Source organism: Bombus bifarius, unplaced genomic scaffold (genome assembly GCF_011952205.1).
Source record: "Bombus bifarius isolate JDL3187 unplaced genomic scaffold, Bbif_JDL3187 scf7180000008244, whole genome shotgun sequence".
Lineage (NCBI taxonomy): Eukaryota > Metazoa > Arthropoda > Insecta > Hymenoptera > Apidae > Bombus > Bombus bifarius.
Genome location: NW_022884538.1, coordinates 940727 through 960518, shown reverse-complemented (window position 1 = coordinate 960518; position 19792 = coordinate 940727). Strand labels below are relative to the sequence as shown.

The following is a 19792-nucleotide window of genomic DNA, read 5'->3' as shown; positions in this document are numbered from 1 at the left end:
ATAAAAATCCCTTCCCAAATATAATTTACAAGGCAACAAAATTCACATCTACCTATGTTTACCAAGAAAATCCAATTACTCCATAACCATATTATTTTTATAGTCTCACTGCTGGTTCGAGAGTCAGTGAACTTTCTTCCTCCAGTTTTCTTTTTTTTTTCTTCTTCTTCTTCTTCTTTTTCACGAGACAGAGAACTCCTAGTTTCGAACGGTGCAGTAAGGAAAGAAAAATAACCGACCAGAGGATAATGGAACTTAAGCACAGCTCGTGAGTTTTTAATGAACCTGTATAAATATTCTCAAGCCGTTTCCACAAATGACGACCACTGCTCCTCGGTTGCTGGCCACTAAGCCTTCCAAGAATCGTAGCTTCGAAGATGCGTAGCTTTCAACTAACAATAAAACATATGAAACAAAAGAAAGATAAATTTTTCCTTAATGAAATAAAAGTATCGCAAGTAAAATAATTTCATCGGCGTTTAATTAACGCAGGATTGAACGCGGGCCTCGTGAGCGTCAGGCAGAACAATTAGACATAGTTCGAGCCCTTTCCAACAACCTCGTCTGGGAGATGGCGCGTTTTCGCTGCTTGAGTGCGTAATGAGAGGATCGTAAATGGCAGATAACGAGGATAATTACTAGAACGTAGAGATGTTTCGTAAGGGAGATTATGTGTGATAAAGTAGAGCAGCATGGTCTGGATTAAGGCGAAATTTTCGACTGAGACCTAAGTGGAAAGTGCTACGAAGTGCTCCACTTTATAGCAGCCACCTGAGATTCGAATAATAAGAAGGGCAATTGGTCGTAATGTCTTCTTCTTTTTAATCCTTTCTTTTAATCGTTTTAGAATATCAGTGGCCACTTTACACCGTGAGTCTACGATTTTCTTGATATGATCGGCGTTAGGCGAACTTCTATTTTAACAGCAGGCAACGAATAAAAATTAAGAATGAAATTTTATTCCTCAGTAACGAACAAATATCCCGTGGGATTTGTTCGAATAAGAAATTGTCCGGATAAAAATTTAATCGAATATCTTATTCGGCCGAATTAATATTTATATCTAATGAAATATAATTAAATATTATTTATATCAGCATTTATGTGTTACATTGAGAATGGTCATGATATTGAAAACGAGATATATTTTCAAGCTTCTGTTCGATTGTTGTAACATTGGATTTTATATCACGTCGACTAAACTATTTATAATTGTTACGAGCGCTGTTACTTCGCACTACAACAACGTGCGTTGTAAAAATATTTGCCTTGAGGGAGAAAAAAAAAAATGAAATAAAAATCCGTACGAACGATGACACACTGTCACATACATCACGCAAACTTTCGAAGGATATATTGGTAACGAATTTCACGCGTCACGGGTCGAACACCGATCGTGAAAGAACGAACGCGTATGAATTACGCACTACGTGAACGCGTCGATTCATCACGCACCGTTTTACATTTGTCACCGATACGTTCCGTTTATATCGCTCACGATGTCCGATTAGAAATTGGAAAAACGAGCAGCGAAGGGAAGAAACGGTTAATTAACGCGCACGTGCACGCTCGACAATTTCCAGCTTTGTTTTCCCAGAACAAACAGTAAAAGAAGCAAATTTCTTTACAATTATTTATTTATATTTGACGCAATATTACGTAACTTGAGGAGAAATATTCTCGTGTAAGAGCAATAGGAGCAGGTGATTTTTAAGAATACTGTTTATTTATTAATAAACCGGTTGTATGAGACTGGACCTATTTGCAATGTAAATAGGTAACGTAATTTCTTTAATTCAGTTTTTGTGGTTTGACAGTGTCACGTGTACTCTGACAGTGTAGCATGTGTGAGAGTAGTCAGAGTGCAAAAGTGTGAAGAAATCTTTTTCGAAAGACTCGAGCTATTTTCGAAAGAGGAGCACGAAAGATTGAGAAGTTGTAGAAAGTTGAAGAAAATTGCGTTTGGAAGAAAAATTGATTCTCCTCGGCCAGGATAAATATTGCCAGGTTGATATTATTTATAATCCGCTGCAGTAACTTTATCGTTTCGTTGCTTAAGAGTAGCTACATATTTATAAATTGCTTTTTACAGGGAATATTTCATCGTGAAAGATTTACGTTTAAATATGCTCGTGTAACAAATTATAAAATAAATGTACGCCATTTATAATTAAAATTTCCTCGCTGATAAATTAAACGAATAACAGCGTAACGTTTCGTGTTTCAGGCGATTCCACGCAATTAGATCTCGATGGATTGCTGTATATCGGCGGTGTGGGCGCTCCATTTGCACCCCTAACAGTCCCTCCAGTACTATGGACAGGTGCCTTGAGACAGGGTTACGTCGGTTGCGTGAGGGATCTTGTCATAAACGGCCAACCAATAGATATAGCTGGATACGCTCAGCAACAGGATTCTGGTAAGAGAATATTCCATATTTTATAGTCGTGCACGAACATGGAGTTTCCATTTCGTTGAGAATAATGTAGCCTGTCAATCTTCTGATCGCTGATCCTCGAAACATGGAAGTTCGCAAAGTATACGTTACGCCAGATTGCAATTTGTTGTGTCAGGATTGTATATATACCTTATAGTGGAAGAGATTCCATGGAGGAATTACAAAAATTTAAGTTTCCCTCTTTAAAATCGCTTTTAATTCAAAATAATAATTTTAGAAATTATTGGTGGTATCGCAGATTTTTTTTTATGGAAGTTAATGATTATAATGTTTCGATTTTTTAATTTATAAAATTAATACTTGGTGTTGGTAAGCTATATAATTTTATTGATTCATTCAAGAGTCAATTAATTATTTTGTTTGTCTTATCAAGTTTCCTTTTTTAAAATCACTTTTAAATCAAAATAATAATTTTAGAAATTATTGGTGGTATCGCAGATTTTTTTTTATGGAAGTTAATGATTATAATGTTTCGATTTTTTAATTCATAAAATTAGTACTTGGTGTTAGTAAGCTATATAATTTTATTGATTCATTCAAGAGTCAATTAATTATTTTGTTTGTCTTATCAAGTTTCCTTTTTTAAAATCACTTTTAAATCAAAATAATAATTTTAGAAATTATTGGTGGTATCGCAGATTTTTTTTTATGGAAGTTAATGATTATAATGTTTCGATTCTTTAATTCATAAAATTAGTACTTGGTGTTGGTAAGCTATATAATTTTATTGATTCATTCAAGAGTCAATTAATTATTTTGTTTGTCTTATCAAGTTTCCTTTTTTAAAATCACTTTTAATTCAAAATAATAATTTTAGGAATTATTGGTGGTATCACAGATTTTTTTTAATGGAAATTAATAATTATAATGTTTCGATTCTTTAATTCATAAAATTAATACTTGGTCTTGGTAAGCCACATAACTTTATTGATTCAAGAGTCAATTAATCATTTTGCTTGTCTTATCGAGTTTATTGAATTGTTATGAGTAGATAAATATTTTAACAGTAAAGATTTTTCATTGGAGTTTGATCTATTTTTTATTGTAACATCGTGACATTTATTTGATGTATTATTCAATTATAAAATTCTTTAATCATACATTGTTATTTGTAGTTTAGGTTTAAAAAGATAATATAAAATATTGTTCGTATATATAAAATATTGCTTATATCGATATAAAAGAGGACGATATACTGCAAAAATATGATAAAGTAGTTTTTATAATAGCGTTCTACTTTGTGCAAAACAGCCGCAAAATGTTGACCTAATTGTACTCCTTCGTGTATCGTACAATATGTATAGTACACATACTGTGTTTACCAGTTTCTCCATTTTTTACCATTAAAGAAACATGTTTACCTCCACAGTAGAATAATCTTGCTGCACGCAAAGCCAATAAAAATAATGTTACTGAACATTCACATACACGTATTATTATATTAATATTCATACTATAGAATACATACATTGTATACATATAATTATATGAAATTTGTATTATAAACTATAATTTAATTGACATTAATATTGTTGCAACATGTAATTACCTTTTTCCCTCCCTTTTTTAAGAAAAACAAAATGAAACATGACAAAGCATTGAACAGTAGTAAGGTAGAAGAAATAAAAACAACGATATTAATTGTTAAATATTTTATTTATTGTTGCTAAATATGGTTGAAAAGTAAGAAGATAAAAAATCGGAAGAAAAAAAATGTATTTTTAATGGTAAAAAAAGTTTTCGCTGCGGACAGGATTCGAACCTGTGCGGGCATAGCCCATCAGATTTCGAGTCTGACTCCTTAACCACTCGGACACCACAGCATCTGTTCAACCAATACTCTCTTTCGTTATTTACCCAGTATTCCGACATGTTCACTAATTCTGTTCTTTACGTAAATGTTAGTTTTTACATATTTTATTAATTAAAAAATATATTCACTATTTGCACTAATATACATAATGTTACTTTGTTCAACGATATTCATCAGCATTTAACACTTTCATACCAGCGTAAATCTGGAAAAATATTCTTTTGTGTGGATTTGGTTAATCCGAATCGGTCATCGATTATTAATTACACGTAGAACGAACATTCGTTCATACTGTCTTTCGATATTTATAAACTGAATATTTATTTAAGCTGCAAGCCAACATTTAGAATTAATCTTACGTAATATTGATCCTCGGTGAATATTTCACAAAAATTCAAATTCGAACCTAATACCCAATTTAATATTTATAATACGAATTTTCCACTTTGAGCGCGACAGTCGTCTGTGTAATTTAATCCCGTCGTGCTCCATTTCTATTTTAATTCGTCCACGTACTTTCGATCACCTACTGCCTTGGAAACTAAGTGATTGCGGGTTTTGTCATAAGATGGTAATGACAAAACCCGCAATCACTTAGTTGCCATCCCAATACAACTGCGAATATTTCAAAATCGCTTTTAATAATTTTCTTCCCACAATTTTCGAACTTTATAATCCTCGTATAATCCCAATGTTTCGCTGATGTAGTCTACCGATTATTAAATCACAAAAATAGTATAGCAATTATTATAGTAATTATTCGTCGAACCTAATGTCCAATTTGATATTTGTAATATAAATTTTCCATTTCTATTTTAATTCGTCCACGTACTTTCGTTCGCCTACTGCTGTGGAAACTAAGTGATTGCGGGTTTTGTCATAAGATGGTAATGACAAAACCCGCAATCACTTAGTTGCCATCCCAATACAACTGCGAATATTTCAAAATCGCTTTTAATCATTTTCTTGCCACAATTTTCGAACTTTATAATCCTCGTATAATCCCAATGTTTCGCTGATGTAGTCTACCGATTATTAAAAATAGTATAGCAATTATTATAGTAATTATTCGTCGAACCTAATGTCCAATTTGATGTTTGTAATACGAATTTTCCATTTTGAACGCGACAGTCTTTGTTATTTAATTCCGTCGTGCTCCATTTCTATTTTAATTTGTCCACGTACTTTTGTTCGTCTATTGGCTTGGAAACTAAATGATTGCGGGTTTTGTCATAAGATAGTAATGACAAAATCCGCAATCACTTAGTTGCCATCCCAATACAACTGCGAATATTTCAAAATCGCTTTTAATGATTTTCTATCTTTATAATCCTCGTATAATCCTGATGTTTCGCCGATGTAGTCTACCGATTATTGAGTCACAAAAATAGTACAGTAATTATTCGCCTAACGACGTTACTGGTCGTATACGATGTCACTGGTGTCAGTGAAGTGTTCAGTGGGATGGGAAAACTTGAACCAAGAGCAATTGTCACTGTCTACGTAATTTCGTTTCTCTGGACAATTTTGCAGGAGCTGTCAGACCGGCTTGTCACACTCAAACGTCCCACTGTGCTTCACAACCCTGCATGCACGGTAGCCATTGTCTCGAGGGTTGGAACAGGTTTCACTGCGATTGTACCGGAACACAATACACTGGTCCTACTTGTGGAAAAGGTAAAGAATTTTTCTTATAACGTCACTTGCTCTGTTCACCTCGTACGATATTGCGATATTTAAAAACTTCGTACGTTGCATGGTAATCGTAAAGAGAACATGCGTACAGTTATGCTTACTTGTTAATACGTAGCGTAATTGCGTTCTTAACGAAAATCATGATTTTGACGATGGAGTTTTAATCATGTTATTTAAATTATCCGAGCAACGAGTTGCCAGTGTAACGCAATAATCCTGCGAGATAATAAGATAATGCATTCTAATGCAACATTATTAGAGGCGTAATAGCAGCACACTTATTTCCATTACTTTTATTCACATTATTTCGTTATCCTCGATTTTTATCGTTCGAAATAAACGAAATTACATACACCATGTTATTACGTTATTTTTTATTTGGGAAATAACTCGTTTTATAGGGAAATAACAGATGCGCTTTGCTTTATATTAGTTTTATTAAATTACGTATGATCTATTTTGTTCTAATCAAAAACACGTTTGTATAAAGACGTATAAAATTGTATAGAGATGCATTGTTTGCAAAAGAAAGACTTTTACGGAATAAGCCAACATATCATTAGCGCATTTACGTTCGTACAAATCAGCTGATCTTGTCTCTGCTTTCATCCAGACGCGTCAACGTTGCACCTGAACGGGACGCAACAGATGACAGCGTTGATGCCAGAGGATTCGAAAACTCAGACCGAGGAGATTGTAGTTCGCTTCAAAACCACCAGACCACGTGGCCTTCTGCTAGCAACGAGTTTGGAAAACAGTTCGGATCGACTGCAAATCTTCCTGGAAGAAGGCAAAGCGAAGATGCTGATTCACATCGGGGACAAGGAAAAGGTGAGTCGACGTGTTTCCAATTTTTTCGCAAGTTCCTTCCCAATCGAAAGCTTCGCACCGATAACCAGGCAGCGGCATTTAAATCGCATTTATCGAAAAAGAAATAGAAAATTCGTTTACTTCATACGCCAGATATACGTACAAACGTGTAATGTTTTACATACAAATCATATTTGAAGCTTTATCAAAGAGTTGTAATAAAAAAAGAAAAATATACATAAACCGATTTACAATCGACATAATCGTCAGCGGAGTGAAACTCCGTTTTTACCGCGTACGAAACTCACAGCGCTGAAAGATCCCAACGTGCTCATCAACCGTGCAACTCTCAATTTCAAAACGTTCGCCGTTTTTGCCGCTACAATACTGCCAGTGGTAAAAAATTGAATTTATTACTACGAGCATTAACCGACTACGAATTTATAGCACTGCCGAAAAAAGTGATTTGATTTCCATCGTTTTTTAATCGACATGCTCGGATGATCCGTGCTGCCTTCTTATCACAGCAGCTTTGATTTACGAATCGACGAACGTCGCAGTCTCAAATCTCGTTCTCCAAAAGATACGACGAAATTACGTCGAGGCTTAACGAAGAAAACAAGAAGATGAACTTTCGTCAGATTTTCGCCAGCTCGATACTTGCGAAGTTCTTAGTTAATAATGCTACCTTTTGGGGAAAAGTGGCTGCAGCGCTGGTTGCCTGCCGGTATTGTTTAAGCCGGTCTCGTTAGAGATCCGAGAATATCGTAGTACCGGTAGAAATAACACAGTAGAATACTGTAAAAGAATATTTCGTTACGTAAAGCATTTCAGCCTTTTTGCGGTGAAGTTGTTTCTCTTGCCGCAGTGCCACCAACAGCGTAATATTCAAAGAAGAAGCTTTGCTAAGGGAGGGATGCTGGTCTAAAACCAAAAGCCTTTCGACGAGATGTTCCGTGATTTAATTAGTTATGAGACTCGCGGCTAGGCTAAGAAAAAACGAAAGGGGATTTGCTGTTGTCAGATTTTGACTTTGCTACTTTTGGACCTTGTGTTGAAATTGTTACGTTAACTAAGTATGCGAGCGTTCACTTAGTTTTAACAGAGAACGCCGCTTTATTTTCTTCTCTTATTGTTATTGTATACAATATTAGTTGTTGCTATTATTACTATTGTTATATGCAATACACCGCCACTCAGAGGCATCCGGACGCTTGCTCAACTTAAAATCAGAAGTAGAAACGACGCGTTGGTAAATGATAGGTCTGTTCAGTTCACTGTTTAAGTACAAAATTATGACACAAAATATGACAATTATTTCTCAGTCTGGGAAATCTGACACCTGCAACAGCCGCTCTAAGCTTAGGAAATGTGCCGACAAGATCGGGAAACTGCGCAGACTAAGGGAGATCTCAGACGATCGCGAAACTATACAGTCTCGCTCTTAAAATAAATATCGTTCGTGTGCATCGTGGATTCTTAGTAGCAACGTGCGAGGCATTGGCGGTGCTCAGAGCAAATTGAAATCCGCCGGTTCCGTGGCGCGCGATAACGCATGAAAATTCCAACGACCTTGCTCATCCCGAGCACGATCGTAATTCATCGGTTCATTCGGCTGGTTTTTCCGCCATGGAATAAATTGACTGTAAAAATTCAAATCGAACGAAAATAGACGCGGCCGATAGAGCCACACGTGTATTCATAATTCATAGCTCGCCCGGAGCTTCAAGTCCTCCGGCGGAAGGTGCTGCTGGAACAGAGAAAGGCGCTAGACGTTGCACCGGTGCGTACAATATTCAATCGTGAAACAATAGTTTGCTTGCTGTACCTAACTTGATGCTAGGTTCCCGTAAACTGATTTCTGGTTTAAAAAGATTCCCATGGACCAAACTGTTATCGAAAGAACACCTGCAGAGTCTTCCCCTCGATCCTCACGGCAGAATTTACATTTGTAAATTCACATTTTTACTTAACTTAAGTAGCAGCAGGTTTGTTTCGCTCACCAAATATTATGTCCAGTACTCTGTTTTAAATATTTCCTACACCTCTGCAGATTTTCTGCAGTTTTGCACATTACATGGATCTTGTAGATTTTGTGGATTTTGTTTAAGAAATGCTTGCACGTCTGGACATTACACAAAGGATGAGCTGTTTTCTACGTTTTTCACATTGAACTCTTTGATGGCGACAGAGCAACGAGTAATTGAGAAGATCGGTTGAAGATAATTTTTGAAAATAACGTCCTAAGAGACATCTGACCAATATCTATCTTGTACTGTATAAAGGATGGTTAGAAGCAAGTCACAAAAGAATGTCGAAGATAATCCTTGTCATCACGAGGGAAAATATCAGCTGTTCAGCATAGAATGATAAAAAGATAACAACATTTGTATCGTCGTAGAAGAAGAAAGAAAACGATAAAAAGATGGTAGCAGGAGTGGAAGCTTAAAAGCAGGCACACGTAGCACTACTGTGATAATTATCGGGGTGTATCTTGTCATACGTTCTGCCGTTTATTTCTCCGTAATACTGCGACGAGCGTTGCAGTTTCCATTGGAGGAAAGTCGGCATGCTCTGTGTTCGTTATTTAATCAATGCAGCTGTCTGCTCGCTTCATTTTACCCGAGTCCAATGTGTGCTTCGCGTCACCAGACGTTTCGCCCTTCTGCAAACTGGAACCGCGAATGCGAGCAGCTTATGTACGTTGAAACAACACTGTGCGTGCTTGCAAGTTACCAGCGAGTTGTTTCCAATTGCAGTGCCTCTGAAATTTCGAATATGCCAAGAGTTAGGGGAGTTTCTTCGGCTGTTGGGCCAAAAACCAGATTAGAGTGGCGGATGATCTTGGGAAAAATTGAAATAGCCAGACAGTAGATACAACAATTTATTAATATTGTAATGATCAACGAAATGATAGCGTAAATGTTTGAAGCAGTTGTTTACGAATTACGTATAAAGCTGGGTAACGTGAAATAAACTTTTAGTCGGCAGGTTCTGATAAAATGCTGTAAAATACATCAGACACCGTCATCGACATAATTACAGTCAGTGGAAACATTTATGCAATTTCTCAGAGTGAACGTTCTCTAATTGAACCTGGAAATATTGCGAAATCGAAACGAATAATTTCCACTTTAATTTGATCAACTAATTTCCAATGTGTTTGAAACGCGTTTATTTCGACTCGATCAGCGTGTGCTTTACAGCTTCAGCTATGTTTGATGCGGTTACGCGCTGGAATGTTCAGTGCCAGACAAGCAACTGATGTACAAGCGTTGCAAAGATTGTTGTAAAAAGTCGAAGGCAGGTGAATTAGTATATAAATATTATATTCCTGTTCCTAGGAATAATTTACTATATTAATATTTAACGTATTCATTATACGTTCTTCATTATATAAAATTTAGAATAAGTTAATAATTCTTAGAGCTGTTAATAGCTTCTCCAATGATTTTTACATTGTTTAAATAATATTAAGGGCACGTGTTATGAGCAAATGTTCGTTGAAAATCTAATAGAAAATGCTGGCAACTTTCGAGCAGGCACCGTGCGTTGGAAGATAAAAAGAACAGTAGTTAGGCGTGCGAGTAATTTTGAATTAAAATTTCATTCAATTTGCCGCCGTTTGAACAAATCTCCTTGGATATTATGTTAGACGTTCCCAATGTTGTTAGCGAACGGATTCGTCGGTGAAAATCGAGTTCGGAATACAGTTGCGAGCGCACACATTCCCATTCCCGGTGGAAACTAGTCGAAGCTGTAGAATACAACCGCGTGCGATTAGAGGAGGCTGTAATTTACGTTTATGTTTCAATCTCGGCCTCTACACGGTCTCGATAATTGAACGGAATAATTGATACGGTAATGAACATTTCAATTACTCTGGCCAAGCGTGAGTTCTCTTACAATTATATGTATATACCAAGTCTGTATGTGTTGAGAAAAATTTGCATACGTAACGTCGTAGCTCATAAAGAGAATGGAACCAAAAAGTAATGGAAATTCGTCTAATAATTAAAGATTGTAAGGGGGAAAAAGGCGATGAATCGTATTATTCTCTGATCGTATTGTTTTACAGAGAAACAATCTGAGGTCGAGTAATTTCATACTGCGTCGATAAGATATTTTATGTTGCGTTACGAGAGCTCTGTTTTTATTTCGACTTGGCTGCTGAAAGCTTTCAAAAGTTAAATTACTGCGACCATAAGCGAAAGAAAGTTGAAAAAGTACAAAGTGCTAGAGGCAGGTTATTTCACTGTTTTATCCTGCATACATAAACATAATGTGACTATAAACATAGAACATAATTATTTTTTCTACAACTGTCTAATATACGACAAATAAAACTTAATTTTGCTGACTGTACACTGTACGTGTATAGCTGCCACTGTACAAGATATCTCGATTCAGCAGATTTAGCAGCTCGTGTAATGTTAAAATCCTTCTTTTTGAACATAAAATTGCATCAAAGTGAGTAGAGTAATTAATAAAGCATCTCGTGTAGCATAAAATTCATAAAATTTAACAAGAATGGACTTAGCTTGTTCTCTGCGAGCTTAAAAATTCAAAGCTTGAACTCTTGCAATAGGAAAATTATTAATCCAATGTAAAATATACTCCGCTTTTATGCAGAATTTTTAGAAAAAAATTTACATTAAGAGAGAGTATTAAATGTATTAAAATACATAATGCAAATTCGACGGTGTAGATGGTATCACTGCAAATCTTATCAATTAAATAAATAACATTGTATTACATTCGAATTGCGTTCACATATGTGGAAATAGATTCGCAGCTGTCCGACTAGTAAACAGATAGAAACGAGAATTAGGTCAGTGGGTGAACGTTGTGTGGCAATTAAATGGGTCGAATTAATTAACGGTGCGCGAAATTACCTACCCACACTTGGGTTATAAATTGGAAAACGAAATTGGGAAAGGACCCGGTGAAACGTTCGAATAACCAGCACGAATATATTAAACTGCAAAGTTGAACTCGATGAACCTCGTGTCTGTAATTATTGATCTTAACTTGATTGAAACTCGTCGACCGACAGATTTTTTTAATCACAAATATCTCAGTATTCCCCCATATTCGTATTAAGCAATAAAAGATAAAAGGAAATTGAAAGGAAGAAGGTTAAAAGAAAAGGAAAAATGTCGATGGAGAATTTCAATTTGTTTATTTGAAATTGTTGAAAATCGAATTGTTGAAAGATTATCGTTGCATCATAATGAAAAAAGGTGGAATGTAAATGAAAGTGAAAGATTCGGAAATTAATAGAAGATAGCTGCAGGTAAAATTGTTGAGCAATGTTAGACGACAGAAATGTCTACATTGTGAAAACAGAAACTAATATTATTACGTAATAAATTCTTCATTTTTCGTCTGCAAAATACCATAAGAAATGAAGTTCCCATTGTTGAATGAGATTGCAATGGATAAGCAGAAAATAAGAAGGGAAACAAGTATAATTAACTTAAGAATTAAATTATTAAAACTTTACAAGCATCGATTTGTTTGATTGACAAAAATAGTTGAGCTATTAAAACTTTATTATTCAAATTATAACGTTAGAAGATGAATTGTAATTGGCAAAAACAATTGAATCATTAAAAGGCTATAATCGTAGAAAATATAGTTATAATTGACAAAAGCATATGGATACCTGTTATCAATATGGTAAAAATTGTTCAGTTAAAAAGTTAGGATTAATTTAGTGCAGTTATTATACACGAGTATGAATTTTAAATTTTCCTCCGTTCGCCACTGTGTATTTTTTCTCCTGTATGGTGGAAACTTCTTTTTTCTCGCTGAAAAAGTTTCATTATAATTATATAACTTTTATTCTATAGTTAAAATGGTATTTCTTGCTTGGTGGTTAAACTATAGATGAAAGTAGGACGAGCTATGCGATAGGGGAGAGGTTGAAAGTTGACGAATTTGCATTAAGCATCGATCGATAAAAGAATCGGCGATCTGACCTCGAGGTCGGTCAGCGATTTATTTTTCGACCAAGTGGAAGCATCGCGATTGCAAAATTACTCGTTGCGTAGATATGCAATGCTATAGATCGGAGAATATTCGTAATTTAGATGATGAAAAGTAGACGAAAAGCTTAAAAAAAAATGATACTGCGTTTAGAAATTCCACTCGATAAAACCGTAAGGCGAGCTGTGCGATTTTCTGAAAAATATATTTTTAAAAAATAGAGTAGTATATGTAATATGTAGACTATATTTGCTTGCAAACGTTTGCAAATTCTTTGGAAATTTTCAGTGTGATAGGAAGTTGGTATTTGTAAAATTCTCTGCTTATGTCATTTTCGTGAAATCTCGATGCTTCTCGCATAAATCTGCTCGATACGATTAGGATATTATCAGAAATTAAATTAAAGGATTAAATAGAGAAAATTAAATAACAAAATGAAGCTTAATAATAGAACAATAGTAAAAATTAACCGGCTCTGTAAACGCAGCTTTTCCCATAATTGCTAGGTTTAATTAATTACAATTATCAAATAATTAAATTAACAATTCTTCTACAATATAATTACAGATGAACTCTGGATACGATGAGTATTTTGTTTCAAAAAATTCGCGTTTTAAATCACAGTATCTGAAATTGATATCAAAATTGATCGTCTAAATTGAATGAAGATGAAAGGGAGATACGAATACAAAGATGGTTTTCCCTTTCATTTGTCAAATATTTTATGATTTTTAAGTATCAGACAGTAGATTAGAAAACAAGATTTACCGTGGAAGCAAATAAAGCGAGATTCAATGAGGCGATCGGACGTACGCGGAAATGTATTTGCGTGCAATTTGCACAAATCGAGAATCGAAACACTGTGAATAGAGATGCCAGTGAATGTCGAATAAATGATGGAAACAATATGAACAAGTTAGTGCTGCAAGCAGATGGAATCACCGGCAGAACTCCATTATCTGCGTTACACGCGTATGCACGTGTATACACGTGTCACAGGTGATATATGCACGTACAGTTATTCAAGCTAATTACGAGGGCCCATTATCTAGATAATATACAGATCACTATGATTTTCATTGGTATTTAATATAAGGTGGGTTCGTTTCAGTAACCCGGACCATCATAAATACATTTAACATGTCGGTTTTGTCTCTTTTTCTTTTCTGTCGTATCATAGCAGTGGTTGTTCTATAGGAAATTTAGATGAAGTTAACTGTTAACATATTCGTAGCTTGTGAAAAGTGCAGCTATGGAAGGCAGCTTTCTTATTTTAAATCGACGTAGGAAACTTGGAAACGCAATTTCAAAATTCATTAGTTAATGTGCAAGAAATATCGGACGAATTTTAAACTTATAAGCTGTTGAGTAGAGAGCGCAAAGTTTAAGTTAAAACCAGTTCTATCGGACGTTGTTGGATGAATTAAATCTTATCTAGAATTTTCATGGCCGATAATAGCGTTTTACTTGGCCTAAAGTCTTTTCAGCAGAACAACGTGTAAAATTTTATGGCGAAAAACCAGTTTGATGATATGTTTTTCCACGATATTTTCGTTATGGAGAACTAAAGACTTGGTGGCAAAAAATATCCCATCGTATTTTACATATCTTGATTGGATATAAAAATTCTCTGCGTGCGAAAATAATCGCGAGGTTTCTCATAAAATTTCTGAAAAACTCGTCGAAGACAAATAACCCCAAAGTTTTCATTAAGATATTCTAATTAAGTTTTACCTCGATCCCTGGAATATTTGCGGTCCTGCAATCAGCATCAACCTAACATACTCTTCTCCTAAAATTTGCATCTCGCCTTGTTGGTCGTGGAAAATCGATTCCAATGACTCGCGAAAATATTTGCACATTTGCCACGGAAAATTTTTATGAATATATTATGCGCGTTATACGAAGCTTTTTGAAACTCTAAAATTTTCAACCGATCTGAATACGCATATCAAAGTCACAAACAATTTATTGCAAATGTACATTTATCAAAAAGTTGTTATACGAGGCTTATCAATGCAGCGAATAATTAATTGGTCGTACAAATACTTTGGTGATCTTTGCAAAGTGTATACTTGTACAGTAAATATCTCGTAGCTTCCAGGGATATTTTTAAACTCCTTCCAAACTTTGCCAACATAATCATAATTAATTAATTCTGCCTCGTTATTACGTAACCTATTACAGTAATTAATTATTACATTATACTGCATATTATTGCAATAAGAAATTTCGAAACACACGCGATATATCCACAAAAGGTTTCCACAAGGTCTCAAATACCTTCGCGAGCTTGTCTAACTTAACTCTGTTCTCAAAAAGCTCCTATGTAAGTGAAATATTCTTCTAAACCGCTGTACGGTTTATTTATAAAATGTTCCTACGGAATGTTCAAATACTTTCGCTGCGAGTGAAACAGGAATTTCGGCAGGCGGAAGAAAACACGGGAGGAACGGAGGGGGAAATGGAGGGAAATACGATTAGTTGACCTAAAGAGATACCGTGGAAATTAGCGCACGGAGAGCGGAGCTGATCAGGTAAGCTGATTTGCCGCGGAGAAAATTCTTTGTAGCCGGCTGAATATTCAAATAGCGAATTTTAATTAAAATTTGCCCCCGTTCGTCAAATATTTACGATCCCCTGATCAATTTCCGGGAAGGTTCCGCTTCCGCCTCTACGCCCCCAACTCGTTCAACCTCTCGATCCCTCACTTTTTTTCCCATTTCTCTCGATCGTCGCGTTCCGCATCATCTCTATTTATTTTCTTTCGGCTACGTCCGACGAGTTTTATCCGTGGAAAACAAACGGACCGGAAGTAATGTGCCGGAGTCGTCCTTGGAAATAATTCTTCCGGAGAGAAGCGAACGAACGACTCCTTCTCTCTTTCTCTCTTCAGCTCGTACGGTTGTTTCTTTTCACGAGAAGAGCGCAGCCAGCCAAGTTGTCGCGTCTCTCTCGCTTTTTTCTTCCTCTCCTTTACGATCGCAGATCGTTCTTCCGGTTTTCCTCGAGAAGGAGGAGGAACTTTTCCGCCGATGGATCGTCGAAGGAAGAAGCAATCGAAGAATGAACGCGATAAGGCGAGAAACGTTTGCTTCACGAGCTCGTGAAAGACTTGGGTGCTCGACACAGATATTTCCTCCATTCGGACCGTGTTCATTTTCTCTGCAACGAGAGACCGGAAGTCTACCCGCTGCCATTGTAACCTGCTTTTCGTTCCACGTTACACGTAGAACACTCGGCTCGTTGTACGAGCTTATTTCAAAGGAAGATGTCGTTTGGGTTTGTTGTAATTCGCGTACGCGTTGACTACAGAAGATTCCAGGCGAGTAAATCCAGCTTTTTCTTCTTGATTCTTCGTAAATCAAAAGCTTCTCGAGTTAAGAAGCTTGTTAATTCAATTATTTTCGTAAAAGTAGCAAATTTACATAATACATAAGGAATTGTAAGGGAGATTTCTTCATTTTTTATTCACAGAAACTACTTACGTAATATTTATTCGGAACATTGGTTGCAGAAATTCTACGACACCAAGCAGCTGTAGGATGTAAAGATATAAAAAGATATAAAAATGCGATAGTCACATAAAGTGACGAGATAGAAAGTCTACATGTGGAACTAAAGGAAACGTAATTCTTCGTTTCGTCGTTTCGAAAATATTTCATTCTTCGTTTATGAATAATGAGCTATAGAAACGTCGAATAAATTCTAATAAAATCTGACGTTATTAAAAATTCGATGTCACAGTTTTGATTGATCGATCGTTGTTCGATCCTAACTGCGATCGATGACCGTTGAATAATCGTATTAAGTTCACGTCTGCGATCTGTTTCATTGATTGATCGCAATTACAATCGGCAAAGGCCTGTTGCCGGTGCACAATGCGTTATAATTAAACACAAATCATCGTGTGAAACGCTATAAATCAAAAGCCGCGTTCAGAGAAGTACTTTGGAGAAAAATGCAGCTTCGTACCTGTCGAATCGCACGGCACAAACGGAATCGCCAACTGATTTATTAAATTTATTCCGTGGCAAACAACATATATCCATATATATATCCTGCAATTAGCTTCAAAACTTGCATCAATTTCGCAGTTCTCGTCTGTGATCTCGTAGAGTCGAAGAACTAAATTTGATTAAATGCCATGCTCTTTATTTTTCGTGAAACTAGCTTTTTCGCGATTTGTTCTTTTTTCTTAACTTGTCCCATATAAAGTGTCTCTCTTTCACAAACATCTCTTTTATAACAACCCGATTTTTACAGCAACCCGATTTTCCAAACGCTGTATAGTCTTCGTCTTAATAGAACAGAAGGGAGCATTATTATTATTATTATTAAATATACGATAAAAGGAAAGAACTTTTACGAGAACTTGTCGATCAACGATAATCGGATCTTCATTGGCAACGCGAATTTCCCATTATTCCAATACGCGTGTCTGTTTAACAGGCGTCAAAACTATAATGAGTGAACGGGAGTCAGCGGAAAAAGGTACGAAGCTCGCGTTACGAACCTATTTTTAAAGAAACCTGTCCCTTGCCTAACCCTGACCCAGCGAAATTGTTTATGGAGCAAGAACTGCGTCGAATTTTCAACGATATTTTTAATAATCCGCCGATCCTACCAGCCAATCAGCACCACCAGCCTTGCGATAAAACAACAGGTAAAAAGACGCAGGCCGTCTGACGATCGATAAACCCTATCGCGTGGCGTGGCATGATTGAACGCTTTATGCAGCTGCGATTTCCTACGCCGAGCCAAGCGGAGCCGATGAATTCGATAAAGCTGGATCGAGCTCGAGCACCGCGACAAAACGTCCCTTAATTGCCGGATTGATTCGTAGGTAGCGGCAGAGACGCGCGATTATCGGAGCGTGAGTCGGCGATAAAGTTGCCCCGGGGAGGACCGTAATATCCGTCTACTGATAGACTTTCTATGTAATTTCACTTGGCTCTCGCTGGTAAGAGTGCTTTTTCACGTCGCCTCCGTGAACCTTCTCAGCCAGTTTGGCTGACGACGTCAGATTTCAAAGCTTTTGTTATTCCAATCGTCGCTGCCGCCGCCAAGTTGCGCCTTCTTCTTCCCCCAGCCAAGTGAAGATTCTGATCTTGCGAGGACAAATTGCAGCAATTCGCGGAATTTCTTCCTAGCGAGATAATTAGATATTTGCAATAAGGAACAGTCGGTAGATTTTTATGAGCTCGGAGTATGTTATCAAGGTCAGGGTACTGCACGATTTCTGTCGGTCTTAGCTTCAGACTTTCCCTAAGTTGTCACTTCGACTTAGAAGCGTTCGAGTCAAGTTAGGATTCCGATCTCGTGTAGACAAACTGCTGGACAATTTGTAGAGTGTTTTAATAGCAACTTTGATGAGAGTAGAACGAGGAGGAGCTGGTGGATTTTTATGAGCTCGGAGTATGTCATCAAGGTCAGGGTACTGCACGATTTCTGTCGGTCTTATTCTCCACTTTGTTGTCACTTCGCCTTCGAAGTGTTCAAGCCAAGTCAGGATTGCAGCAACTTTGTTTGTTGTTAATAGCAACTTTGATGAGAGCAGAACAATTAGGTGTTTAGAACGAGGAGGAGCTGGTGGATTTTTATGAGCTCGGAGTATGTTATCAAGGTCAGGGTACTGCACGATTTCTGTCGGTCTTATTCTCCACTTTGTTGTCACTTCGCCTTCGAAGTGTTCAAGCCAAGTCAGGATTGCAGCAACTTTGTTTGTTGTTAATAGCAACTTTGATGAGAGCAGAACAATTAGGTGTTTAGAACGAGGAGGAGCTGGTGGATTTTTATAAGCTCGGAGTATGTCATCAAGGTCAGGGTACTGCACGATTTCTGTCTGTCTTATTCTCCACTTTGTTGTCACTTCGCCTTCGAAGTGTTCAAGCCAAGTCAGGATTGCAGCAACTTTGTTTGTTGTTAATAGCAACTTTGATGAGAGCAGAACAATTAGGTGTTTAGAACGAGGAGGAGCTGGTGGATTTTTATGAGCTCGGAGTATGTTATCAAGGTCAGGGTACTGCACGATTTCTGTCGGTCTTATTCTCCACTTTGTTGTCACTTCGCCTTCGAAGTGTTCAAGCCAAGTCAGGATTGCAGCAACTTTGTTTGTTGTTAATAGCAACTTTGATGAGAGCAGAACAATTAGGTGTTTAGAACGAGGAGGAGCTGGTGGATTTTTATGAGCTCGGAGTATGTTATCAAGGTCAGGGTACTGCACGATTTCTGTCGGTCTTATTCTCCACTTTGTTGTCACTTCGCCTTCGAAGTGTTCGAGCCAAGTCAGGATTGCAGCAACTTTGTTTGTTGTTAATAGCAACTTTGATGAGAGCAGAACAATTAGGTGTTTAGAACGAGGAGGAGCTGGTGGATTTTTATGAGCTCGGAGTATGTTATCAAGGTCAGGGTACTGCACGATTTCTGTCTGTCTTATTTCCCACTTTGTTGTCACTTCGCCTTCGAAGTGTTCAAACCAAGTCAGGATTGCAGCAACTTTGTTTGTTGTTAATAGCAACTTTGATGAGAGCAGAACAATTAGGTGTTTAGAACGAGGAGGAGCTGGTGGATTTCTATGAGCTCGAAGTATGTTATCAAGGTGAGGGTACTGCACGATTTCTGTCAGTCTTAGCTTCAGACTTTCCCTAAGTTGTCACTTCGACTTAGAAGCGTTCGAGCCAAGTCAGGATTCCTATCTCGTGTAGACAAACTGCTGGACAATTTGTAGAGTTTTTTAATAGCAACTTTGGCGAGAGTAGAACAATTAGATAATTAGAACGAGGAGGAGCTCGGAATATGTTATCAAGGTCAGGGTACTGCGTAATTCGATCAACCTACATCATGAAATTCTAGCTCCGAAGAGCGTGGCTATGAAAGAGCATTCTAAACACTCGTTTGATATTTCATCGTGGTTGTTTCTTCCGTCTAGACCTGGCGATTTTATGAAATATAAAGAAATTGATGTAATTACGAAATTACGACGAACCATTCTTCTGTCCTTCGTGAGTTAACACTTCGTGTTC

The 19792-nt window shown here is 36.8% G+C and overlaps 1 protein-coding gene and 1 non-coding gene across 7 annotated transcripts in view; one reads left to right on the top strand and one right to left on the bottom strand.

The window, feature by feature from the left end:
• LOC117211790 (neurexin-3-like) overlaps nucleotides 1–19792 on the top strand; it is a 295832-nt gene that overhangs the window by 153288 nt on the left and 122752 nt on the right. For all 6 annotated transcript variants that reach the window (XM_033456011.1, XM_033456008.1, XM_033456010.1 and 3 more), the window contains 3 exons: nucleotides 2228–2419; nucleotides 5805–5948; nucleotides 6580–6797. In XM_033456011.1, the coding sequence (XP_033311902.1) occupies nucleotides 2228–2419; nucleotides 5805–5948; nucleotides 6580–6797 (554 nt within the window). The remainder of the gene's footprint in view (nucleotides 1–2227; nucleotides 2420–5804; nucleotides 5949–6579; nucleotides 6798–19792) is intronic.
• Nucleotides 4200–4281, bottom strand: Trnas-cga. The gene has a single exon. It is a non-coding gene; the product is annotated as a tRNA-Ser (tRNA).